Genomic DNA, 25,824 nt, shown 5'->3' with positions numbered 1-25,824 from the left:
ATGCTAATTACAAAACATATATCCAGACAGAAGTTCACCAAGAACACCAATGCAGATGAGTTTATGAAACTCAAAGGCATTTCCCAAATCTGGTTTGGCATCATCACCATATAACTTCTAAAAGTTAAGATCCTCGAGGTAGTCATGGGCTTGCAGTTTACCATTCCACATCCGGAATCCAACTCCCTCTTACTTCTGCAAATGAGAGGGTCTGCATCTATCAGAAATAGGTTGTCCTCAGAAGGTGCTAGTATGAGAGGTCTATCATCCACAACCTTCGAGCAATGGTTTGGATCGATTTCACTCCTAGTGAATCTCAGCCTCATTAGATAGCGATTAATCCTCTCATATATGCCCGAGGTGTTTTGCTTCAAGTCATAAAGGGATTTCTTCCACCTGTATACATGAGATTCCTGATCATGAATCTCAAACTCTTGTGGACCTGCTACATGAGGGGAATGGTCCCCTTGTAAGATTTTCCTTTGGTACATCTCAGACATGTACCTTCATGCTCTTCTTGAATTCAGGCGTCTGAGTCACCATCTGACTCACATCGGGTAGGGCCCCATAAGTAGACCTCCGGTGCTATAGATCAGATGTGTCAACTGATATGGTCCCCTCCACCATCCTGCAACTTGATACAAATTGCGAACCCTGAACTCAAAATCATCTTAGAAAATTTTATTTCTAAACACGTACCTTTCCATCGATGAATGCCACCCTGAAACCTTTGACTTCCATTGTCGAAATAGACACCAAGTTCTTCTTGTGATCAGGTACATAAAAGAGATTCTATAAGTGAATCGAGTTACTCTCATGCAATTGAGGGGTAACATTCCCTACACCCTTTCCAGGATAGGTGGCATCGGCTCCAAGTATAATCCCACGATTGTTTCCATCTCTACCAAATTAGAGAGAGCACCCTTTTATCTGATGGAGTGCCTTGAAGCACTACAATCAATAAGCCAGATTCCCAAAGAATCTGAAGGAGAGGGCCAATACAAGATAACACTTCTTTATCTTATCAGAAACAACATTTGATTCTTCATACCTAGGGTTCCTTGCTTTCTTGAAGAGTCAGCCATTACCTTGATGACCTGCACTGTCATTCCTCTGATCATTGAAGATGTCCCTGGAATGATTGTCATCATCATCAAGTGATGTGTCCCTGCCATTCGGACACTCCTTCGCATAATGGCCGAACTTATTATAACCAAGGCATTTGCCTTTCCTTCCACCCTTAGATCCAGACTTCTCATTGAAGTGATCTTTAGGTAGGCCATCAGAAACTTCCGCTGCGCCATTCTGATAATACTCTCTGCTTCGACTTCACCCTTGGTGAATTTGGAGAGGGATGAGGAATCCATTGATCCTTTTGTCCTTTCCCAACTGCCTTCGGTGATTGCTCTTTCACTCTTGCTTGGGCTTTGTCTTCACCTCAGCTCTGATACCATGTTAGGTTTAGGTATGTTCTATGCTTAGAGCAATTTATTTCAATTTTCATAGTTAGCTCACTACCTTTTCGAGATTAGCAACCACATTAGCGTTAAAGTAAACTGCAGATAGAACATAAACATAAATCGCAGAAGACAAGCCAAGACAAGAGGACACAAGATGTGGCGCCAGCCAGGGACAAACCCTAATGTGGGGAACCCTTGATCAATTCCTCTTATAATCTTCAATAGTTCAGCAGAGAGATAGTACATATACATCAGAAATCAACACTTGACTTAACAAAATAAGAGCAGAGATCTTCACCATGAAGATGGGGTTGCAGATCTGAGGACATGGACTGCAGTTCTGAATTCAGATGAAGGCAAACATTCTTCCAAGGTGATTCCATCACCTTGCTGCATCCATCACGATGCTGCATCCAACATCACGTTGCATCTCATCATGCTACATCCTACATCATGCTGCATCTCATCATGCTACATCCTCCATCATGCTGCATCCTCCATCATGTTGCATCTCATTACGTTATATCTCATCATCGCTGTCACCTACATGTTGCATACTGTAACACAGTCATGGAATAGCCTTAACTGCTTACTATGGCTTGCAGCCTAGCAAAGCAGCGAGTTGTAACTTATAGATATGATTTAGGAGAGGTACCTTATTGTACCTCATCGAGGATATCAAACCTCCGAGAAGGACATCCTAAACTATCCTCTATAATGCGGATCTATGCTCCATCTATGACTGCATTAGTCACCTAGATCCTACACCCAACTTTGTAGCTTGTTTTCACTTTCTCATATAGGCTGCATAAACTTCTATCCACGCATGGATAATCTTCCACCTAGCACAAACTCAACATAGATACAACATGCATCTTCCTCTTGATTGATATATCTCTGCTCCAATTTAAGGTCTGGTTAGGGCAAGATGACAATCATAGTCAGCCCACTCAAACATGCCCAATCTTCCTTGAAATTGCTGCGGCCTTTCCTTTTATTCTTGTTGTGCTGAACAACTCCCTAAAAATAGAGTCTCGGCCTCCTTTTACAACTGCCCAAAATGACCTGCGGCTATGTTAAGACTTCAGTACCCTACGGCTCCTTAAGTCATCCCTTAAGTGATCCTAGAATCCTTCTATGAGTTGCAGCTTCCTTTCCCCTCAACTCAGACCCGTGTAGAGGATAAAACTAACCCAAAACAGCCATATCATTCCTCACGTCTTGTCCTCTTCTTAACTGCGGAAAAGGGCCTCCTCTAGCTGCGGATTAGGGCCTTCCTTCTGCTACGGATTAGGGCTCTTCTAGCTGCAAATTAGAACTGACTGCGTTTAGGGCTTTGCGGCAAGATCTCCTTCAAGACTGCGGCTAGATTGTCTTCTTGCATGGCTCAGATTAGGGTTGCGTATAAGACTCTTCCATGATCCTCCATGACTGCGTCTAGATCTTATTAGGGTAGCGAATTAGTCTCCTCTATGGAAGCGTATAGATCTCCTCTTACCTGCAAGATGATTTCCTCATAAGACTACGGCTAGGGCATCTTAGGTTCAACGCAGTGTTCCATGGGGTCTCGCCCCCCCTTAGGGGTCTAGCTTCCTAGCTCCCCTGCGCTCCAGGGACTTGGGGACGAGAAAGTGGTCGTTTCCCCACGCTCCCAAAAAACAAGGTATGCAGGGGGATGTGCCAGGGCGTCGTTTCCCTGTCCTAAGGAGTTGTTTCCGAAAAGGGGGACACGGGGGGTTGAGGGGGGACAAGGGGGGTCGTGGGGCCCGATTTTTTTAAAAAACTTTTGTTTATAACTAAAATTTAACTTAAATTTTAATATAACTAAGTTTTAATATAACTAAAATTTAACATTTGGCAACTATACGTATTACGTAGGGTTTCATTTATTGTTTTTTTATAAACTTAGTTCATGTCACCGCCCTCACACCATTCGCTCCTCACTCCTTCCCGTCGAGGAGCACTTTCACTCCTCCCCGTCAAGCAGCAGTCTACCATCCATCACCATTCAGGTCCGCTTGCAAGTTGCTGCCAGTTGGTCACCATTCCGTTGGAGCTTGGAGCCTGGAACACAAGCAAGGAGAGCCACCATTACTGCAGCTGCAGAAGCAAGGAAACACTTGAACGTTGAACCTGCCTGAACACTGAATGTTGTCACCTGCCTGAACGTTGAACGCTGGAGCACGCTGAAGTTCTGAACGCTGACTGTTGCCTCTCCGGTAGGTACCCATGCTGGTGTTTGTAAATTTTTTCCATTTTTTTGGTAATTCTCAATCCTGTAGCTGCGTTTTTTATTTTTTTTCATTCTTTTTAAACTTGATTGTGTTTCTAAAAAACATAGAAACTTCACTGTTTTTTCATTTTTTTTGTAAATTTTATTTTTTAGACCCATGTTTTGAGTCTTGACTATGTTTTAATTTTTTAGGCTACGTTTTTTTTTTCAGTTTTGACTGTGTTTTAAAAAAAAAAATTGAAACTTGACTGTTTTTTTCATTTTTTTTGTAAATTTTAATTTTTTTTTTAATTTTAGAACTTTTGACTGTGTATTAATTTTAATTTTTTTCTTGTAAATTAAAAAAAAAAAAAAAAAAAAAAAAAAAAAAAAAAAAAAAAATGTTCAATGTTCAATGTGCTGTAGCTACTAGCCTGTGTATTAGTCACCCTATGTAATGTTTTTAATTTTTTTTTAATTTTCATTAAAGTTGCAACCTACATTTTGATTTGTCATTCAACTTACAACTTACAACTATGAGTCAGAGTCGGAATTCTTCTGGCAAGAGTGAGAAGAGTGACAGTAGCTATAGTGGTAGTGAGCCACAAGATGCATAAGAAGAAGTTGAAAGCGGTCACAAGGGGGCAAGATACCAGAATAGGCATGGTGTAGATTCTGGAGGCCCACCAAGAGAGCTAGAAAAATTTGCAAAGGGGACATTTAATCCTCTAAAACCACTTCTAATCTATGCAACCAAACTGCCGAAAAAGAATCCAAAAGTTGGTGGTGGCTCACGTGATTGGGTTTGCAATATTTGTGGGCATCACTTTGTTGGCAGCTATACCAGGGTGAAGCAACACATTTTGGCTATTACAGGTAAAGGAGTCAATATGTGTCCCTCAAAGAACCTGAATTCAGCTCAAAGAGAGCAACTTTGGAGGCTAGAAAGGGCAGCCACTGGAAAAGGATTGTTTTCTAGCAGACATGTTGATCCATCCACAAATATTCCTCCATCCAGTGCTTCATCAAAAAAGACAAAGGTTTCTACTAGTGCATCTCGTTCTTGTGCAATGGGTGGTACAATGTCTGGGATGTACAACATTCTAGATCGAGATGACACAGATGATGCAATTGGCAAATTTATTTTTGCCAATGGAATTCCCTTCCATGTTGTTCGTTCTCCTTATTACAAGGAAATGGTCCAAGCAATTGCAAAAATAGGGCCTTCATATGTACCACCCGGAGAACATAAACTACGAACAACAATTTTAGATAGACAAGTGTCCAAAATTAATGTGCAAAAAGAGAGAATGAGACAAACATGGTTGAGGTTTGGTTGCTCTATTGGTGTGGATGGATGGACTGACATCCGAAAATGCCCACTAATCAACATCATAGTGACATCTTCAGAAGGTCCATTCTTTCTTAAAGTTGTTCACTGTTCTGGAAAGCGCAAGGATGCATCTTTCCAATTTGAGCTTCTTCAAACTATAGAGGATGTTGGGCCTGATAGTGTGGTGCGTGTTGTGACAGATGCAGCAGCTGTTTGTAGATCAACTGGGTTATTGATTCAAAACAGATATCAACATATTTTTTAGACTCATTGTCGTGTGCATGCACTCAATAATGCACTGAAAGACATTGGCAAGATACAGTGGATATCAGACTTGGTGACAGCGGGAAGAGATGTGCAGATGTTTATCTGCAACCACCACACCTCCTTGTCTATGTACAGGGCTCACACGAGAAAGGAATTCCTCAAGCCCATTGATACTAGATATGCTAGCTATTTTCTCTTATTGTTGAGTATGATAGAGGTACAAGCACCTCTACAATCCTTGGTTGTGAGTTCAGTGTGGGGAAGGTGGTCAGAATCAAAGACAAACATGGGGAAGAAGGTCAGACTTCAGGTGTTGGACAATGATTGGTGGGCAGATTGTTCCTATTTGGTGTCATTCTTGGGACCTATTGTGGAGGTCATTCATTACACTGATTCAGATGCTCCTAGTCTTGGAGAAATCTATGAGACCTTTGATAGCATGTTGGGTCGTGTGAAGGTAGCCATTCAGCAGAGGGAGCCCTCATTAGAGTTCTATACTTCCCAGATTCGACCCATCATTCAGCATAGGTGGGATCGCATGAACACACCTTTGCACATGGCAGCATATGCATTAAACCCAAAATGGTATGTTGAGAGACCTGGGAGGATGCCTCCTATTGATGATCCAGAGGTAAAGAATGGCTTCCTAGATGCAATTGCAAAGATGTACAGTGACGAGGAGGGGTCAAGATTTCGAAGACAGTTTGTTCAGTTTGCATCTCTTAGTGGCCCCTTCAACACACATGGTGCTTGGGAAGATCGCATAGATCTAGCCCAAGATGACCCAATTGGTTGGTGGAGGATCCATGGGGATGGTGCTCCAGAGCTCAAAGATCTAGCTATGTGTTTATTGTCTCAGATTGCTAGTTCCTCTGCAGCAGAGAGGAATTGGTCCACATATAGTTTCATCCACTCTATCAAGAGGAACAAGCTTACCTCTAAAAGAGCGGAGAAGTTAGTTGTTGTGCACAGTGCCCTACATCTTGAGCATAGGAAGACACCTGAGTATTTGAAGGGACCAACAACACGATGGGATGTTGATCAAAAGGATGATGCATAGGTAGATATGGAGGAGAGACTTCATGAGAGACAGATGGGATTGGTTGGTGTGCCACTTAGCATGTTTGAGAATGCTAGTGATTCAGATTCAGATGGTGATGCAGACCATATGGTTGATCCTGATTTATTCATGCAGCAACTGGATGCAGAGACTAGCGGGGCATTACCTTGAGGCTTGAGCAAAATTATGCTCATTTATCTTTTGATATGTTGATGTTCTTATGTTATTCTGACTCTATAAAATTTTGACTCTTGATGTATCAAACTTGACTTTAGTCTTCTATAATTCTATAAAATTTTGACTCTTGATGTATGATGTATTAGACTTGACTTTTATAATTTTATGTCAATATTCACTGTTCAGTATTCAATGTTCATAGTAGGAAGTAAAACATCAATATGGTTTAAACTTTAATCATAATGTATGATGTATGATTATAAATTAAAATTTTAAATTTATTATTATATGATATTAGATAATGATATTCATATCAATGATCATGCTTTGCAGCTTTTCAATTCAAACCCAATTGTCATAGTGGACTCAATTTATAAATTATATTTTATATTTATAAGTTTTTAAGACCCTGACGTCCCCCCACGTTTCTTAAAAATTGGTGGGGAGATTTTGCATAGGCCGCTCCCGCGTATCCTCACTCCCTCACCCCCTCGTCCCAGAACCTTGGTGGAACATTGGTTCAACATCTAGGGCTTCTCCCTCTAGATCTCTCTAGCCACCAAACCCAAAACAAGTGGAGAGAGATCATGGGTGAAGTGAGTGTAAGAAATGACTCTCAAGTCATCTCCTTTTATACTAAAACATTGAGCACTAGTGGGTTTTATTTGGTTGCTAGCGGACCTTGACGATTTGTCCAATAACACAAATAAATTCATATCTCCATGAATATTTATCGGAATCAAATGATCTTTCGATCAATCCTACACCTCTCGATGAGAGGGATCCAAGAAAAATATCAGCTGCCATAAATAAGATGACCCACATGGAGTTTGGCCCTAGTTGCCAAATTTAACACACTTACATGTGTTTTGCAAGCAGAGGTAAGTTGAAGGATATTTTGTTTTGTTTTGGGATTGGTTTCGCGGGGAAAATTTTGCATGTAGGTAGAAGAAGATTCAAGTACAACTTCAAGCAAGAATTCAAGAGCAGACGTATCAAATCAAAGGAAGCATTGCAGCAGGACATGCTTTGAAGACATGACAGCCATCTGTATATTGTGAAGAAGTGTCAAGGCCAAGAGTCATCATTGTAAAGTTGTAAAAGAGTCATTTGTAAAAGTATCATCATTGGAAGAGTCATTACTGTAAAAGATTCAATCTGCCTAGAGTCGAAAAGGCATTATTGGGAGGTATAGGAGTCTCTGTTGGGATGATGTCATGGTTGGGTTGCAGGTTATAGTATTATTGGGTGTTCGGTCAAAATCATTGTAAATCATATTCTATCGTGGATCGTTGTCCCTGGTACAGGAATCCACACTCGTGTCTCATTTCAGTCATTATAGGGTGGCAGGGAGGTGCTAGGCTGGTGCATGAAATCGCCCACAGGCTAGAGCCTGTGAACACTTAAGGATGGTAGGTTGGTCTAGGATGTTGGGGCATCCATTCAGTTGACTACTGAAGAAACCAGAGCGTTGGGCATCCTTCCAGTGGGCGCTGGAGTATAATGCTTTTCAAGAATTCTAGGAAGTTGTTGTTTTCATTTCAGTTGGGGCTGAAGATTAAAGAATTTATTAGAAAAGCGTTCGGTGGTTTTTGACCTAGAGGGGGTTTTCCAACTAAAATTCTTGTGTCTACTGTGTTCTTTTATTTACTGTTATTACTGCATAAACATTAATAATAATTGAAGATTAACTAATGCTCTAAAAAGATTTAAAAGTGCTAATTGCAAAGGAATACTAATTCACCCCCCTCTCAGTATTTCCAACACGTTTCTCCTATTTGTTAATTACTGAACAAAATTATTTATTGTTTCCTACAATAAACACTGAAATGAATACACTGTAGCCTTCACCATTTAAATAAAATGTGGAAATAAGAAACTAAACAAGAAAGAAATGCAACACATCTACACAGTGATTTTTGGACAAATGTCCCCGAGAAAACCCAGTGAGGGAAAACCGGTGCAGCAGCTGAGGGTATTATTATTATGCAATAGTAATTCTAAGGACAATTCGTTGGATGCCCAACTGGCTATCCTATATAGAGAGAAACTGGACAAAACAAGTAGTGAGACGCTCTCACCCTGTCACTAGAAAAATCTGACTCTAATCTCGTTGGAATAGAGGTTCGACGTCCCTTCTGCATCATCTTCTGCACAGAACTATGTCAATCCTACGCAATCTCTACGCCACCTCTGCTAGGGACTGCGCTGCTCCTCCTTCGGACCCTCTGCTGGCCAGAAACTTCGATTTCCAACCTCTCGGTCTCACACCCCTACTCCCGACTTCTGAAACTCGATTACCTCAGCAGGAATTTGATCTCCCTTTAAGCTCTGCGTGGGTCAGCATCAGCCTTTCTCTGGCATCGTTCTATCTTCTCTGCCTTGTACTCTCCGGCCCAAGAAACTCCTCACCGGCTACTATCCCTACCCCTCACTGCAAAAGATCACTTCAAAATTGTCTCTGGCAGCTACTCTGCATAAAAAACAAACCCTCATCTAGTGCATCGTTTTCCCTTCGTGGTTTTTCTAGGGACTATTGCCCAAAAATTATTGTGTCGATTTTATTGTGTGTCCATCTATTTCTCAATTTCCAATTTATTTTCCACAACGTAATTCTATTGTGAAGAATCGCAGTGTGATTTATTCGTTATTTCCTATAACAAATAAACTACATAATTAATCAGTTAAAAGAATAAATTTCTAGTTGCTACAATTTCAAAGGAATTTTCACAACTGGCAACTCAATATCGCCTTTTGGCAATTCACACTGGCTAATTCGGCCTCATTCTGAAGAAAATAATTTGGCTAGGTAAACTCCCTCTGAAAGTTAGAAACTAGAAGTCTCTCGGATGAAGAATAAACCTTGGAAATCTTTCCTCAATCACTGTTGTTGAAACCTTTCTAGTGTCTCACTAAAACTCACCCCAACTCAAGCGATGTCCAATGTTGTGCATTGATTACCTTTATAATCTCTCATTCACAAATGAATGGCCACAATTAGAAGTTCACTTGATCCAATCGATGGCTAAGATCATCTTAGAAACTTTCTACAAACTTCTAGAGGCAAATTGATCTTATCCCAACTAATGCCAATTAATTATTCACTTTCTCTAAATTTCTATTGAAATTATGGTGTTCTATATTGTAACAATCACTTATTACAAAACTTCTTTATGTTGAAATATTAGATAAGTAATTGTAGATAGAACATAAATCAAATGAAAAATAGAATTCAGCCAAGAACAAGATGAGACACAGAGAATTTAGGTCCAATAACTAGGGAAAACCCCACAAGGGGAAAACCTAACCAAATTCTTCTTTTAATAGAAATCAATTGTTCAGCAGAGATACAGAGTACAATGAGAGATCAAGAGAATGAGTAAGTTCACCCAAATCTAAACAAGTTGTAGCATGAACATCACTGGTAGCAACAACAGATGCACACACTGAATCAACCTCCCCTTCAACTGAATCAACACTGAAGCACTAAATCAACCTTGGCTCACCAAGTTCTGCTCTTACTCTCCAAGTCTCTCTCTCACAATCGTCTTCAACTCTCTCCAATTCTCTCTTGAGTTCGAATTCTTTTTTTACAATGCACAAGTAGTGAAGGGACAATGAATGAGGCACATATATATAGGAGGAGCAACAAATCCATGCCATAAAGGAGGAGGGGAGAAAGAATGAGGCACATATATATATGAGGAGCAACAAATCCATGCCATTAAGGAGGAGTAACTCACATGCCAAGAGGGAGAGTAACATATGCCCATTTAGGAAATGTAACTCATGCCATTAAGATGGTACGCATGCATTTGTAACTTATGTCATTAAGGAGAGTGTAACATATGCACTAAAGAGTGCATAAGAGGTATCTTTCATGACATAGTTTAATGAGAACATAAAGGAGTGTAAGAGGAATCTTTTTTGTAACTTATGTCATTAAGGAGAGTGTAACATATGCATTAAAGAGTGCATAAGAGGAATCTTTCATGACATACTTTAATGAGAACATAAAAGAGCGTAAGAGGAATCTTTTATGACAAGCTTTTATTGTGTAAGAGAGTGTAAGAGCATTAATGAGAGTATGCCATGCCAATAAAGAGAGTGTAAGAAAACATTATTGAGAGTCATGATTGAGTGATTTGAATTTCATTTTAATAATAATAATAATAATGATGATGATGATGATTAAGTCAAAATTGATCTATTAGGATTGATTGATGTTAGATGATCATAAGCGATTTTCCATCAACAATACTTTATTGCTAATTGATGCAAGGTGATTTACTATTTTTGGAAAGTCATACTTGAGTCTTTCTTTTCCATCAACAATACTTTATTACCCATTGATGCAAGGTGATTTACTATTTTTGGAAAGTCATACTAGAGACTTTCTATTCTTAGACTTTCTATTTTTTAGACTTTTAAATTTTAGAAATTCTATTTTTAGACATTCTATGTTTAGAAATTCATCCCTAAGCTGTCAAATTTTCAACAATTTTCACTTGGGAAATATTTAAAAAATCACTAATTGACTTGATTAAGATAATTTCACTAGGTGAAACTTAGGGAAAATTACATGGGTTTGGAGATAATTAATTCTTCTATGTTCCTAGCCTCAATGACACCTCTCAAGGCTACAAATCTTGTTTGAGCTACAATATTTAACAATTACGCCTTTGCTGAATTTCAAGGTCATCTTCAAATTTCATCACTGTCGACTCCAAATTCGCTGAATTTATTCAGCGTGAAATCGAGCTCAAATTTGAAATGAAATTCATTTTTTAGTTCGGCAATTTTATTCCATATTAATTTGGCTCTCCAAATTCGGTGAACCTTGAATTTTTTCCTTGAAAATCGACAAATTTGGTGACACATCTTAAAACATGATTCAGTGTTGATGTGTGATGTATCACTAGACATATTATGCATCTTATATATCAGTTCTATTTTCAAATTTATGTGGAAATGCATTTATTTGATGTTGTTGATGTTTTAAATGTTTTAAAAAAATGAAATTTTTTTTATTTTTTTTATTTTCGGAATATTTTCCACAACATTGCCTATATTCTCCACATCCTCGACAATATTTTCACCAGACATGATGTTTGCAACATTGATTCTATTACTTTTCACACCCTCTAACAATGAAAAATAGCCATCAACCAGCATTTGCTTGGGCTTTATCTAGTTTCTTTTGGACAAAGTTAGTAACGAGAATACATTCTGAAATGCTTTCAGACTTTAGGTTATCATTTATAAGTTTGGATTCCCTTTTTGCAGGGAAAATATATCTGAAGTAGACTTTCAGCTGCAATGATAGAAAAACAAAAAATAAAGTGACATCGTTGAATTCCATAAAACCTCCAGTAATATTTTTACAAAACAAGTACTTATATACTTACAATGGTGCTAATTTCATTCCAATTATATTCATTAACGTTTCTAAGTCACTTCATTCACTACCATATGAACAAAAAACTTTAAGACCATTTCCTGTGAATTTGCTATCAACCAACACTACCTTACAAATTGTCTGATTTATCAGGTATCTTTTGAACAAAGTTATCTTCAAGGATAGGTAATGCAATCTTTTAGTTTATCATTTATAATTTGCTGTGTCTTGTTCACAGAGGAAATATATCTGAAGTATATTTTCAGCTTCAAAGATATAAAAACAAAAAAAAGTACAATTCCTTTTATGATGTCCACTAAAGCTCCAACCGAAATTTTCAGAAAATAAGCACTTACTTCTAACTAGTTTCATTCACTACCAAACATTCAAAAACGTTTAAATATATTTCTTGTCAATTGACTGTTATCAAGTTATGTTATGAGACCACTTACCACAAAACACAATCAACATATATGATACATAAATATTTGTAGATACCTAAACTTGCCATGTTTGAGAATGTAACCAACTTAAACACATTGCCAACAATGTGATGTCATCATCTACTGCAAATTATTTTCACATGATCATCTAGCGAACATTTGCATTCTGACAGTCTTGTCAGGTCCAAGAAAATTAGATGAATGTTTTCACCCTTTCACTCTGTTATCATAGACTTTGCAGCCTAATAACTGATTTCCTGGTTGTCCATATCATACTTTAAAGTAACAATATATTTCAACCTTTCCAGGAAAAAGAGTAGAGATACCTGGCTGCGTGGTCTGACTGTTTAAAATGCCTTTATTGGTAACAGGGTCTTACCGTTACAAGTTTTACTCCTGATAGAGCTGTGCCCAAACACAAGCCTGTTGACATGGCTCCACAACCTGAGTATAAATCAAGTAAGCTTAGCTCTGGCTCAATAATTGTGCTTCCCTTCACCGAACTGATATTAGATGTAGTATTAAGTAACAAATTTGAGGGATCATCACTCGAAACTGTTGATGCAGAGTCACTACTGGACATTTCAGCACCCACCTTCTCTGCTTTCCAACATAAGCACGAACAAATATTCAAAAAATAATAACAGGACCCACCCATAACAGTCTCAACATATAAAGACAAGGAGGTTGATAATTAAGACACCCAAAGGGGTGACAGCAAAATACTGCCCTTACCATCAGGAAGATTGTAAAATGTTGTAAATGAAATATCATAACCCATGTCATAGTAGTAATCGCAACGTGGGATAGATTTTACTTTAGACTCAAAACGTGTCTGCCAATAAACAACATAACCACAACATGTCCTTTAGACAACCATATACTCAACAACGGAATTCCAATATCTACAACATCACCTAAATCTCGCAGAGCCTTTATAGCCTACAATCATTATAATATAGAGCCTATATATAAATGAACCAACACATGAGATTTCTCACGCATACAATATTAAGTTGGAAAACTACGATGTCATATTGGCCTTCCCAACAATATAGATTCATAAGCAGATAAAATATATATTTAATAACAATATATATGCTTCAAATACAACAAACATGCACAACTTTTAAAACACAAATCAGGCTTTAATTCATGCACGGCAAAAATTGACCACAACTGGGAGAACACAGTAGATTATGATACTCGAAAGATTTCACAGTTTTTCAGTATCAAGAATTTCTAATCAAAAAGAAAGACACACAATGAAAATAAAATAAGTTTAGAGCAAAACTAAGACACATAAATAACAGATCGAGAGGGTAAAATGAATATTATTTTTTAAAGGTCAGCAGACTTGACCTATAAACTGCTGCAAAAGAGTAAATACAGCTACTCAAAAGCGGATCTTTCCAGTAAATTCTACATAGGCATGCAGAAAAAAATCTGGATTTTGTAAGGAACAGCAAAATTGTCCAATTCTCATGGCTAGTAATCAGGAGGGAAAGGAGAGATGTTGTAATTAATAGATACATGATGAATGGGCCCATGATTTGGACTATTAGTTGGTAATGGCATACCACGTTCTTGCTAGCATGGACACCAAAACCTAAACCCATCAAACAATATCAAGAACAATAACAACAACAATAGAGAACACAAATATTAGGCTATCAGCCAGGATAAAACCCCTCCAAGGGGAAACCCAAAAAATTCTTCCCTTCTTAGAATTTGCTTCAAATGAGATACAAAGACCCAAACCCTAGACCAAGTCCTTCTCCTAGTACCAAGTCAGCCCTTTATCAAGTCTTTCCTTACTTCTGCACCAATCAGCTTCAATATTGCAACTTCAACCTACCAACTTCAATATTGCAGCTTTGGAAACCCTAATCCAACCTCTTCCTTAGACCTTCCTAGAGCAAGACAACTCTCTCAAGGTCAACGAGGTCAATATAGGGTTTTCTCCCTTCTAGCTACAAGATTCTGCACTTTGTCTTACTGCAACTCAGGCCTGCAATTTTAGCCTCCTTCTACAACACCATAAACCCTAGATCTTCACACGTGTGAGAGAGATGGAGCCCAAAAGCAAGAAACTTCGTCCTTCCTTCTCCAAGACCTTAGTTCTTCTTTTCTGCTCTCCCCAGCTTCAGATCGAACTATTTCTTGATAGATCAAACTTGTGTGAGTGAGTGTATTCCAATGAGGTCGAACTACTTCTTTATATAGCCTTCTCAAGGGGTCGAATTCCTTCCTTTAGGCCGACTTGATGATCCCATGGCCAACTTGTACTTTTGGAGCTTCCAAGACTTTCTAGACCCAAAAATAATTCTTTTACAAATAAATTTTTTGCCTAGAAGGGTCTTATAAAACATGATGTTGACTCCTTTGGCTCATGACAATAAATCTTAAAACCTAACAAACCCTAGAAGACAAAAAACATGCTTTTACCTAGAAGGCCATCAATAATAAGAATGAAACCCATGCTTTGATAATGATAACTTTTTCTTTTCTTCTCTTGTTTGTTACATAGGATACATATTGAAATGAGTGCAAAAATTATGAAGATTGAAACTAGTTACATTTTCAACACTCCCTCTTAACTAGGGAGGTATTCATAATTGTACAACTAGTACAACATCATATCTCAAACTAAAGAGTTCTCACAAGAAGAGTCAGATTGATAAGCCATACTGTAAGCATCATCATTATGACCAACATTATCTTTGAGGCCTAACTAGACAAGCTCTTCTTTAATCAAGAGCATTATGCTAGGAGGTTTTACGTGTGATACTGCAATACCTCTACAAGGTACATACCCCATCCGGATGTCTACAAGGTATGTGCTTTGAGGATTATTCTTATCTTGTATCTCCAACCCTAAGTCCTCAAAGAATATCGATCCTCTTCAACCACTCTTCTCTTGGAGACCTATCACATCCTCAAAGAGTGTCGGTGCCTTTCCTTTTTTGGATGTTTTATCCTCAAGGAAACCACAAATGCTTATCCAGTCCTCTATCATTCTCTCTTCATCACCTGAAGAGAATGCACATGTGATGTCCAACACCATTCCCTCTCAACCCGAGGGGACATCCCTATTCTCCTTTAATCTTGAGAATAGAACTTTGCTCCTATACAAGGAGACTCATTTACTCTCTTTCAAAATCAAAGGAGATCTAGACTTGCTTTCTTGTAACGTCCCCATTTTTATTTTTCTTCATAGTACAGCCAGGGTGGATTTCCAAGGCAAAGAATGGCCAGGTCAATGGAGCAGGTTTATGTCATCAAGGGTCTCAATGGAGTTTTGAGGAGTTTTCATGGGGTCCGATGGCATTCGCTTGGCATATTCATCATCATGAGCAATTCCGCACATCTTGTTTTGGTTTCATGACTTTCTGATAATTCCCATAAAACGGGGTTATTATTGGCATAACTTAATTAATTATGCTCGAGGTGGCATTATAGGGAGATTAATGGATGGAACACCTCAGTGTAATAGCTCATTGGAACCGGAATGAGAAGATCTACAAGATGGGATGTTGAGAAGAGATTTCCAACGGCCGAAGAGAGTATGGTGAGTGATTTACAATTTCCTTAGTTAAAAATGACTTTAATTAGTCATTTAATTAAGGAAAAATAATTAATTAGAGGAAATGGGCCAAAAGTGACTTAAGTAAAATAAACTAAAATAAAAGGGTCACTTAAGATAAAGTCAATGGAGGGGCTTCCAGAATAATAATAAAATAATAAATAAGATGCTTCTGGAGGCTTGGAGATCTATCCATCCGATCTATAAAATAGGAGGAGAAGGTCATTTGGATACATCTTGGATTTGTGTATTGTTTTTGTGGGGAGGTTTGAGAACTTGGTTCTCTACTTCAGTTGTAGCCCTAGGACGAAAACCCTTGGGTGATTCAGTGAGAGTGAGCGATCACCCATCTCTTCCCTTGGTGAATCCATTCAAGGATCACAGGTTGTTGTTTATTGATTTTCAGCTTGTTTTGGAGGCCGATTGTGGCATTATTGTAGATCTGTTTGAGGCCAGCTATCTTAGCTATTTTGTTATTCCAGCATGTAAAAGCCCAGTTTATATATTATAATAAAGTTGAGATTGTTTTCTTCTTATCATGTTATGGAATTGCATGCATTTTATCTATATATTTTACATGGCAATCTTCTGTTAAGTGAATGATAATTTTTTGAAGTGTTGTTCCAAATTTTCTTCGTTTGGGACATTACAATGGTATCAGAGCCTCAAACTTGGCTCAGCTTGAGGGTTTGTTGAAGAAGATCAGGGTTGCATATCAAGTGTTCAACAAAACTCCTCAAAGAAAATTGTTCTCAAAGGTTTGTCATTAACTTTATGGAGCGAGGGTTTTAGTCAACCCAATTATTTGTGCCAGAAAATAATTGTCGCGAGTGATTCATATGTGTTGGAGCTGAATTGTTGAGGCCAAGTGCCTAAGCCGATCTATCAGTTGAGGTTGCATTGTGTTGGTATGTTATTTGTGATTGAGTTTATTTACCCAAAACGCTAAATCATGCCAAGGACAAAATTTATTCAGTAAAGGCGTGATCATTTGAGCAAAACCCTTATCCCAAGGGTTAATTTCTTGAGTTTATTACATCATTGTGAAAATTCCAATCTAAATCGTTGAAGGGTCCGAGACGTTGTTTTGTTGAGTCACGTATATTTCTCTGTGGCAGATTGCATCTTTCCAGATGATCCTTCTCCTGAAGTTTAATATGCAATAACCAAAAGCAACAATGTTTGCTGGTGCGATCCGAATGTTTGGGTTATGTAACATGATCCAGCTACGAGGAGCGAGATAGAGTTGTGCGCTGCGTTTTGGTGCTGGTAAGTCTGGTTGGTTGATTGAGTGCCGAGGGAACAGGGGACACAAAGCTTGCGGAGGAATCACGCTCATTTTCAGCAAGAAGATAGTTTGAGCGTGAAGGCAAATCGAAGGTCGCATTGGATCTATGACTAGAATCCGCTATAGCATCAATCAATCTACGTCGGAATATTATAGTGGATCGAAGTTTGAATTGAAAATCAACGTAGAGTGTGAGTACGTTGATTGAACCAGTGCTGAAATCTTAGAACGTGTTGATCGCAAAGTGATTGTGCATTGGGGAAGTGTTGGCTAAAGTTAAAATTGGTCGGGTAATCCGTGTTGACTTTTATGCATTGACGACACTAGCTGCAGAACATAAATTTCTCATTTGTCAATTGAAACCGTGGATCATTGGCGGCAACAACAAGTCGAATCTTCACCTGTGGGCAAGGTTAAGTTCATGTCATTTAGGAAGTCGAGACCGATTTATAGAAGATGTTGTTTCGTCAGTCCCACAATTAAAAATGTTTACCCGACCCGAGGAGGTATATCGTTGTAGCCAGGCTCCCTTGCTATCTTAGAAGTTGAACTGCAAAGTTTGTGAGACGATTTCTTTGTATTCATACCCAATCGAACAATGATTGCTGGAAGAATGAAGGCGAGCCAAATTTGCTGACCGAATCAGAGGTTGAGCCTGAGACTTGACTCGATCAGTGTTGTTGTGGGCAATCCACGCGAATCTCGAGCATGGGTTATACTTGGACGTCAAACTTGCCGAGATTACTGGATTCACGTGGTCAAATTGTTTTTTTTTAGAGCAGCACCAAAATCGCTGAATTCAGTGAGCGAATCAAACCCCACGTAAAATATATTTAAGCGATGGTAGTCTATAAAGGTAGAGGAGCAGAGATGGTTCATCATTGATCGCATCTGTGCGTATGCATGGTTGTTGTAAAGGCCGGTCAGAAATATCCATACGTGAATGAGTTCAAATGTAGGAGACAGAGTGTGTTTTGGTATCTACTATGTGCATGAACTGAACTGAAGTGCGACATATAATTGTGTGATGACAGGAAGTAGAGAGTGGTGGTTGTTGGGCTTGAGAGACAAAGTATAAGTCGCGTTAAGTCAGGGAGAACTAGTGTAAAACTTGGTGAGAAAAAGACCCCTTTTCAAGCACTGGACCGACATGTCAAATTTGTAGACTACGGATACACACATCGACATTACCTATTCTAGACTATTGTGTATGCCTGAACATTTCATGTGGCGGCAATCTTTCGACCAAGTTCTACTCTTCAAGCTGTTCTCTGCATAATTGATTTTTAAGGAACTGTCTCTCTTTTGGCGCACTGTTTTATGCTAAATTTGAAGTCCTATATCACTAAACGAAGTCTGTTGGTGCACATTTAATTCTAAACCTGGAATCCTAGTTAAATCACCTACATTCAAGTTTAGATAGTGTTTATTTTTCCTAGCTCCCTCAGAATTTTGTGCAATTAGTATATCTCAGTGATCTATTAGCCCTGTAACTTATCATGTTGAGCAAGAAGGGTTCAGTAAATTGCACTCTATTGCTTGTATCCTGTATGAATTATTGAGGGGTATGCCACTGAGATCTCCTTTATGTATTGTTGTACTGTGAGGACAAATTCATGTCGTTGATCTAAGTCAATTGGGCTATGTAATCATTGCTAGTGCTATGCCATTGATATGGGCAAATGCCATGTGAGAAATATGTATATCGAGTCAGTTGGTCATTTTTCTGTTGTGCTATCAGTCTAATCTTGTAGGAGTTAGTTTGATGTACTCACCATCATTGAACAACTAGACATGGATCAAACCTTTATAAACTCCATTAATAAACCAACAACAAAAATCAACAGACCCTTCTCAAAGGGGTTCTATGTCAGTCTCCAAAAAGAACAACCAAGAGATGTGCAAGAGGGGTAGGAAATAGGACACAAGATTTTGCTCTTGGCACAGATTTGAAGCACATGAGGGTCACATGGAAAATTCTTTTCAAATTTGATGAACTAAACGCACTCCTTTCCAAAGCGAGCCAGTTAGAAGGGAAGAAACTAGTTTGGGCTCTAAAACTAGTTATGCTTGCTCTCATACAACACAAGTTCTTGAAGGAACCTTGTGAAGGGGTTAGACTTCCTGTTGTATCCCGTCTCAGTCACATCATGAAACTAACCACCCCTATAGTTCCTTACAATGATGATGTTATGAGGAGAGCTTTCACACTGATGATAGAAACTTTCCAAGAATTGGACAACAATGTAGGCTCTACCTTTGGCAAGAAGCTTGAGATTTTAGGAGTTATGGCCAAGACTAGAACTTATGAAATCATGTTTGATCTAGAGTGTAATGGTTTGATCTTGTAGATGTTCAAATGCTTCTTCAGCATTAGGAAACATCATTCTGACACAGTCATAGCACACATGCAGTCCATCTTGTCATCATGTATGAGAGGTTTTGATGCCATTTGTCGGTTGTTGCAGTCTCGATTGTTGTATATTTGGAGGAGAGAGTAGTTGGTCTCACCTGTTGCTTATGAGTTAGCCGAAAGGTTGGTTGAGCAAAATATTGGGTTGTTCAAGAGACAGTTGACTAGGGAGGAGCTGCTCAGGTTTGGAGGATCATGCAGCAAGAATGAGATGAGGAGGAATGGACTTTGCTTCGTCTGCAAGGGACCTTGGGACCTGACCACTCATGTTTGGGTGACGCTGAGGAGGTGACAGAGGTAGAGCAAGAGGAGATTCCTTCTGACTTTCATGGTGAGGATTCTTCTTTGGACAAGTCCATGGGTTCATACGATGATACCTCTAAGGAGCACGAGCAATCATGTGGAGTTTATGACAATAGCCCAGATGTGCATCCATGTGTGGTAGAGAAGTATGGAAAGCAGTTGATTGTTCCCATGAGGGAAAGAGATCCGGAAGCAGATGAGCGACTGATGATTCAGCATAGAGAGCACATAGAGGAGCATGAGACAGATGACACACACAGTGTACGAGATGGGCCAGTGTTGAGGAGTCAACTAGTGGCTCATGTTGAGCCCGTGATGGAGGATGAGCAGACACCCTTGGGGCCAGCCATTGGAGTGGAGCAGACAAATGTGCAAGCAGCCTCCAGGGAGACAGTATTCGCAAACACATATCTTCAGGAGACGTTGGAGTATGATAGGACAATTTTGCTGGAGATTGGTGGACTGGAGGAGCGTGGAGTTTCCTATCAGTCGAGGGAGGTGGCAGTGCATCCATCTTTGGGTCTACCCATTGATGAGGTGCCAACAGATGTAGTGGAAGCTAGCAAAGTTGCAAGATTTTCAGGCAACATCCCTCTCCAAGAGTTCATAGATAGGGCTTGCAACACAGTTTGGCCACTTGTACCCATTACAGGGAGAGAGGCAAGGTTTTCTCAATGGATATTGATGGCCAACCAAGCAGAGGAGCATAAGTTGAGCACGGACCAACATCAGCATAGTAGACTTGTTCCTTACACTGGAGTTCATGCATTGGATTGGCAAGAGATCATGAGCTGGTACCCTATTGATGGAGTATCATTTTTAGTCAGAAGCATTGTATTGCAGGAGCCCTTAGAGGTGAGGGGTATTACATGCTTCCGTTGGTAGTGTGAAAAATTCTAAATAGAAACCCAACTACAGTGATTAATATTATTTCTTCTACATATTATCTCATAAATAAGTTATTCACAGTGTTCATATGGTAAATATCGAAATAAATTCTACTACAGCCTTCACATTTAAAATATTGCGAAAAGTAAATGCAAAGAAAAAATGCTGGCACAAATACAATCACAATCACACAATTATTTTTGGACAATTGTCCCCGGAAAAACCTAATGTGGGAAAATCGGTGCAGCAAATGAGGGTTTCTTTATTATTCTTCAGCAAATTCCCATGTACAAGTTACAACCAACAAAACAAAAGTGAGAAAATTTACAGACGCTTCCTGACAAATCTCTGATCTAGGAGAAGTACTCCTCTTCCCTCTGAGTCCTTCTGCGTCCCTCTGCGTCAATTTTCCCACGCTAGCCCAGCATCAAACTGCCCAGGTAGTCCCAGCGTCAACCTACCTCTGCGCTGCCTCTTTCTGCGTCACAACTTTTGTGTTGTCTCTCCCTGCGCTACACCTTCTTGCCTTGCACTCTCGAAAGATGTTGATGCCCTATCTCCCTTTCTCACCTGCAATTCTCCCTCTGATTCGATTTTCTCTTGCCGAACTTCAACCAGTGAGAAAATCGATCTTACTCGAGTAACTAAGTATCTACCTCTAGTGTGTTCTCCAAGTGCCCATCAAGCCTTCTCTTATAATCCTCTCGTTGATTAATCAACGGCCCAGATTAGATCCTAATCAATGGCTAAGATCATGTTGACTTGATCTTCGCCTTCTTTTTGAAGTTTCACCCACAGTTTAGATTAATACCCATTAATTATTTTAATTTTCTAAGTTTAGACTTAGGGTCCCATTAAAAATAATTAATTATTTTAATAAAATTGTCTCCGAGTGGAATTTCCCAAATGTTGATTTTGGGTAGCATCGGATGTGCTCTAGCCTTGAAAACTGGTGGATGTGCTCTAGCCTTGAAAATTGGTGGAGGGGCTGAGGCACATAAGATCTCCAAGACCCATAAATTGTTTGGAGAAATTCCACCGAATGAAGAGTTATTAAAATAATTAATATTTTTAATGAGTTCCTAAGTCTAAACTTCGGAAAATAAAAATATTAATGTGTATTAATAAAATATGGGTGAGAAAGTTCTAAGTGACGAGGATCAAGCCAGTTCTAATCTTGTTCTAATCTTAGCCATTGATTAGGGACTTAATCTCGACCATTGATTCGTCAAAATGAAAAGTTTAAGAGGAGGCTTGAGGGTCAGTTGGAGATACACCAAGTTGATTAGTCAATTCGGTTTTCTCGGGCAAGGTTTGCTGGGAAATCGAGTTAGTGATCTGTTGCAGCAAGGGGCAGTTCAGCAAAAGGCCGAGAATACATAGCAGAGAGGCAGAGAGTGACGGAGAGACAGCGCAGAGGCAGCCTAAGCTGACGCAAAGGCAGCCAAAGTTGACGCAGAGGCTTGGAGAGCCAGCGTTGAGGACGCAGGAGGCCGAGAAGCTGAAGCAGGTAGATGCAGAGGCTAGCAGAGTTGACGTTGGGCAGAAAGAGCTACACTGTAGTGTTTTCGTGGGGCAAACTCAACGCTAAGAGGAAGACGCAAAGCCATAGAGGGTGACACAGTTCCAGAGAGAAGCTTGGAACAGTTTTTGCTATCCAACTGAGGAACAGTCGAAGCACTGTGGGGCTCATCATCTGGTTGTTGATCAGCCAGAACATCTATCTCCAAAGAGAGGTACTACTGCGGAGGGCATTCTTTGTTGGGTGAGCCATTTCTAGTGCCCTAGTTGTATTCAGAGAACTGCATGATAATAAAACCCTCATCTGCTGCACCGGTTTTCCCACATTGGGTTTTTCTGGGGACGATCGTCCAAAAATAACGGTGTCCCTTGTGTTGTCCTAGTTATTTCAGTTGTTGATCTGTGTATGTGTGAAGGTAACATTTGTGTTTATTTCAGTATTTATATTAATAAATAACTTGTTAATGGAAAGAACAAGTAGGAGATAATAAACCAGATAATGCAATAGGGATTTCTAATCTATCAGACTTAGAAATTTCCACATGGTATCAGAGTGATTGCAGATCATAGGTGCACTAAAGACACCAGTAGAAATCTGAAAATTTGCAGCAAAAGCAGTTGTCCCGAGAGACAGCGTTGTTCCAGAGCAGAAGCAGCAAGAGAAGAAGTGACATAGAGCTTGCATCATCATTTCGAGCCAAGGGAAGGGCTAGCGCGGAGGCAGAGGGAGGGAGAAGAGACTCACGAAGAGCCACGTCATCCTGCTCAGCTAGGTAGGACTGACGCAGTTGGCCAGAGGAGCATATTCACCCTGTGTCGAGATTGCGCAGAGCCTAAAAGGCTCAATTTCTTCAGTTGCCGGGGCTTGGGGAGTTGTGTGCAAATTGCGATTTGAGGAGCTAGTGGTACGTTGTTTCCATCGGTGTAGAACAGTGTCTAAGGAGACGAAACCAAGGTAGTGGGAATTACTACCTCGACGGATTTCTAGCCAAGAAATCCAAATCCGAGTTGCAACAGGCAAAGGAGGATTGGAGAGGAGCGATTCAACATTTGGCAGGAGGATGGATCAGTGTTAATGATGCAGTCAGATTTCAGAGTGATAGTTGCAAACTAGTTGCAATCAGATGTTGAGGAGTGCGGATGCAGTGTTGATAGTAGAGCAAGTGGCTTAGTGCGGAGTTAGTAGCAATGCAAATTCGTCAGTATTTCTTTTCAATTGTTATTTTTATCAGTTAGATCACTTATGTTTAGAACACAAATGAACAATGACAAGAATAAATGCAAATGAATGAGTACAATAATTGTTGCCAAGCTCCAACTTGGACTTTAGTGAGGCTCCGACCTCTAGGGCTTCAACCCTATCTTATCCAAGGCACCAACCTTTAGTTTAGGAGCACCAACTCCAAGGAAACCAATCCTATAGCTTTGCTTTGTCAAGATTGTTGAAGTTTCTAATTTTCCTTAATTTATAAACCCTTCATGCGCTTTTTCTAATTTATTCCTACCTACTTGTTAATTTTTCTTTAACAAGTTATTTACAAAGTAAATACTGAAAATAAACACCAGTGCATGCTCAACATATTGCATATCAGCAACTAAAAGGAACAAGAACAAACACACCACATGACACCATTATTTTTGGACCAATGTCCCTAGAAAAACCCAATGCGTGAAAACTGGTGTAGTTATCTAAGGGTTTTCTTATTAAGAAATATCAGAGTACAATATGGGTATCATAACTGGCCTACCCAACAGAGAATTTCCTTAGTATCTATACCTCACAGTTTGAGAGAAATATCCTGGCTGAAACCACGGAAAATCCTTCCAGTAGCTCCTTAGCACAAAACTGCTCCTACAACCCCAGCGTCTGCCCAAACTGGACTGCGTGAGCCCCTCTTTGTCTCACGTTGGCCCTGCGTCAGCCTATCTTGGCTTGCGTCAGCCCCAAGAGGCCTTGTGTCAGCTCTGGGAGCCTCTGCGTCAGCTGCGCTGGACCCTCTGGGGCTCTATGCAGCACTTGGCTGCCTTTGCGTGGCCTTGCGTGAGCCCTTGCTGGATCTGCGTCACTCTGCTTGGCTGCTGCGCTGCTCTCTCTGTACACTCTCTGCCTTCTCTGTTTCTATATACTCAATGCCCCTCAGTTGCTCTCTCGATTGCCGATTCTATCTCTCTTAGCAAATCCCGCTCTAGAGAATAGAATGACTAATCATCTGGTGTCCTCTCCAAGTGACCCTCAAGCCTCCTCTTATACTTTTCCTGTTGACATATCAACAGTCGAGATTAAGTCCCTAATCAACAGCTAAGATTAGATCTGGCTTGATCCATGTCTCTTGGACCACTTTAACACATATTCATATTAATACACATTAATATTTTATTTTCCCTAAGTTTAAAATTAGGGACTCCATAAAAAATATTAATTATTTTAATATCTCTTGATTTGTTTAGAATCTACCCAAACCCTTTTTGGTTATTGGAGATCTCATGTGCCCCAACCTCTCCACCAAATTTCGTGGCTAGAGCACATTCAATGCTACCCCAAATCAACACTCCCTCTTAGCGAGGATTGTGCTCTAGCAATACTCCTCACTGAATATTACTTTGATCATCTGGCATCGATACCTATGCTGATGCTAGGCCTTCCTGCCCAACATCCTCTACACTACTGCCTCCTGTACTGCTGCCCATGGTTCTGTCACTGCTACATCTGTATGACAGCTCCCTTTGCATTCATGTTGTCGCTGGTCCTTCCTCCCAGCACTGCATCTGCACTGCACCTCCTCTCATCATGTTGCATCGTGCTGCCTACTGCTGCACTGCAACTCAGTTATTGAGAAGTAAGTAAATGATCTCCCAACTGAACTCCCTATTGCGCTAGAAACACCCACTGATGCTGAAGCTCCCTCTGCCGATGACAAGTGCTCCCTTCTCTGACCTTTGCGTTGCTGCAACAACCCCTGCATCTGGCACCGTTGCACACCTCGTTGTGTCTTCCTGCACCGGTGCAACACTCTTGTGCCTCTCGCACTACTGCAGCCTACTAGCTCTGCATTGTCTCGGGACTCCTGCACTGTAGCTCTCTCTTCCGCTCCATCCGCATGTGTCTCTAACCACTCAGCCAGTCCTGCTACTCCTCATCGAGGCTCCCGTAGCAAGGTCTAATCCATGAGGCTAGGTGCCTCAAGGATCTTGCCCCTCATCGCCTGTAGTCCACCTGACTACAGCTCGATGTCTTTCAACTTCCTCTCAAGTGGTGTGTGTGCACTCATGGCACAGTCATCGTCTGTCAAAACTTCCTTCTCTGCCCATGTTGGCGCTGCCTTAGTCTCAGAAGACTCTCCCTTACTCTTCTTCCTTGGACACTGGGTCGCATAATGACCCATCTCCCCACAGTGGAAGCACTTGATCTTGGAGAGATCTTTCTTCTTCTGCTTCTCCTGCTTTCCCTCAGATGTTAGGGCCACATCTTCCTCCT

General features: G+C 40.0%; 1 protein-coding gene across 2 annotated transcripts in view; it reads right to left on the bottom strand.

Annotated features, from left to right (window-relative positions):
- The window catches only part of LOC149140800 (DNA (cytosine-5)-methyltransferase CMT3-like), a 362,012-nt gene that overhangs the window by 158,834 nt on the left and 177,354 nt on the right, over nt 1–25,824 (bottom strand). For both annotated transcript variants that reach the window (XM_089447880.1, XM_089447881.1), the window contains 2 exons: nt 13,086–13,185; nt 12,730–12,950 (listed from right to left, as the gene is read on the bottom strand). In XM_089447880.1, coding sequence (XP_089304006.1) covers nt 12,730–12,950; nt 13,086–13,185 — 321 coding nt within the window. The remainder of the gene's footprint in view (nt 1–12,729; nt 12,951–13,085; nt 13,186–25,824) is intronic.

Source organism: Pinus tabuliformis, chromosome X, assembly GCF_031772625.1.
Source record: "Pinus tabuliformis cultivar Carrire ecotype Pingquan chromosome X, CPIR1, whole genome shotgun sequence".
NCBI classification, from domain to species: Eukaryota; Viridiplantae; Streptophyta; class Pinopsida; order Pinales; family Pinaceae; genus Pinus; species Pinus tabuliformis.
This window is presented reverse-complemented; position numbering and strand designations above follow the sequence as displayed.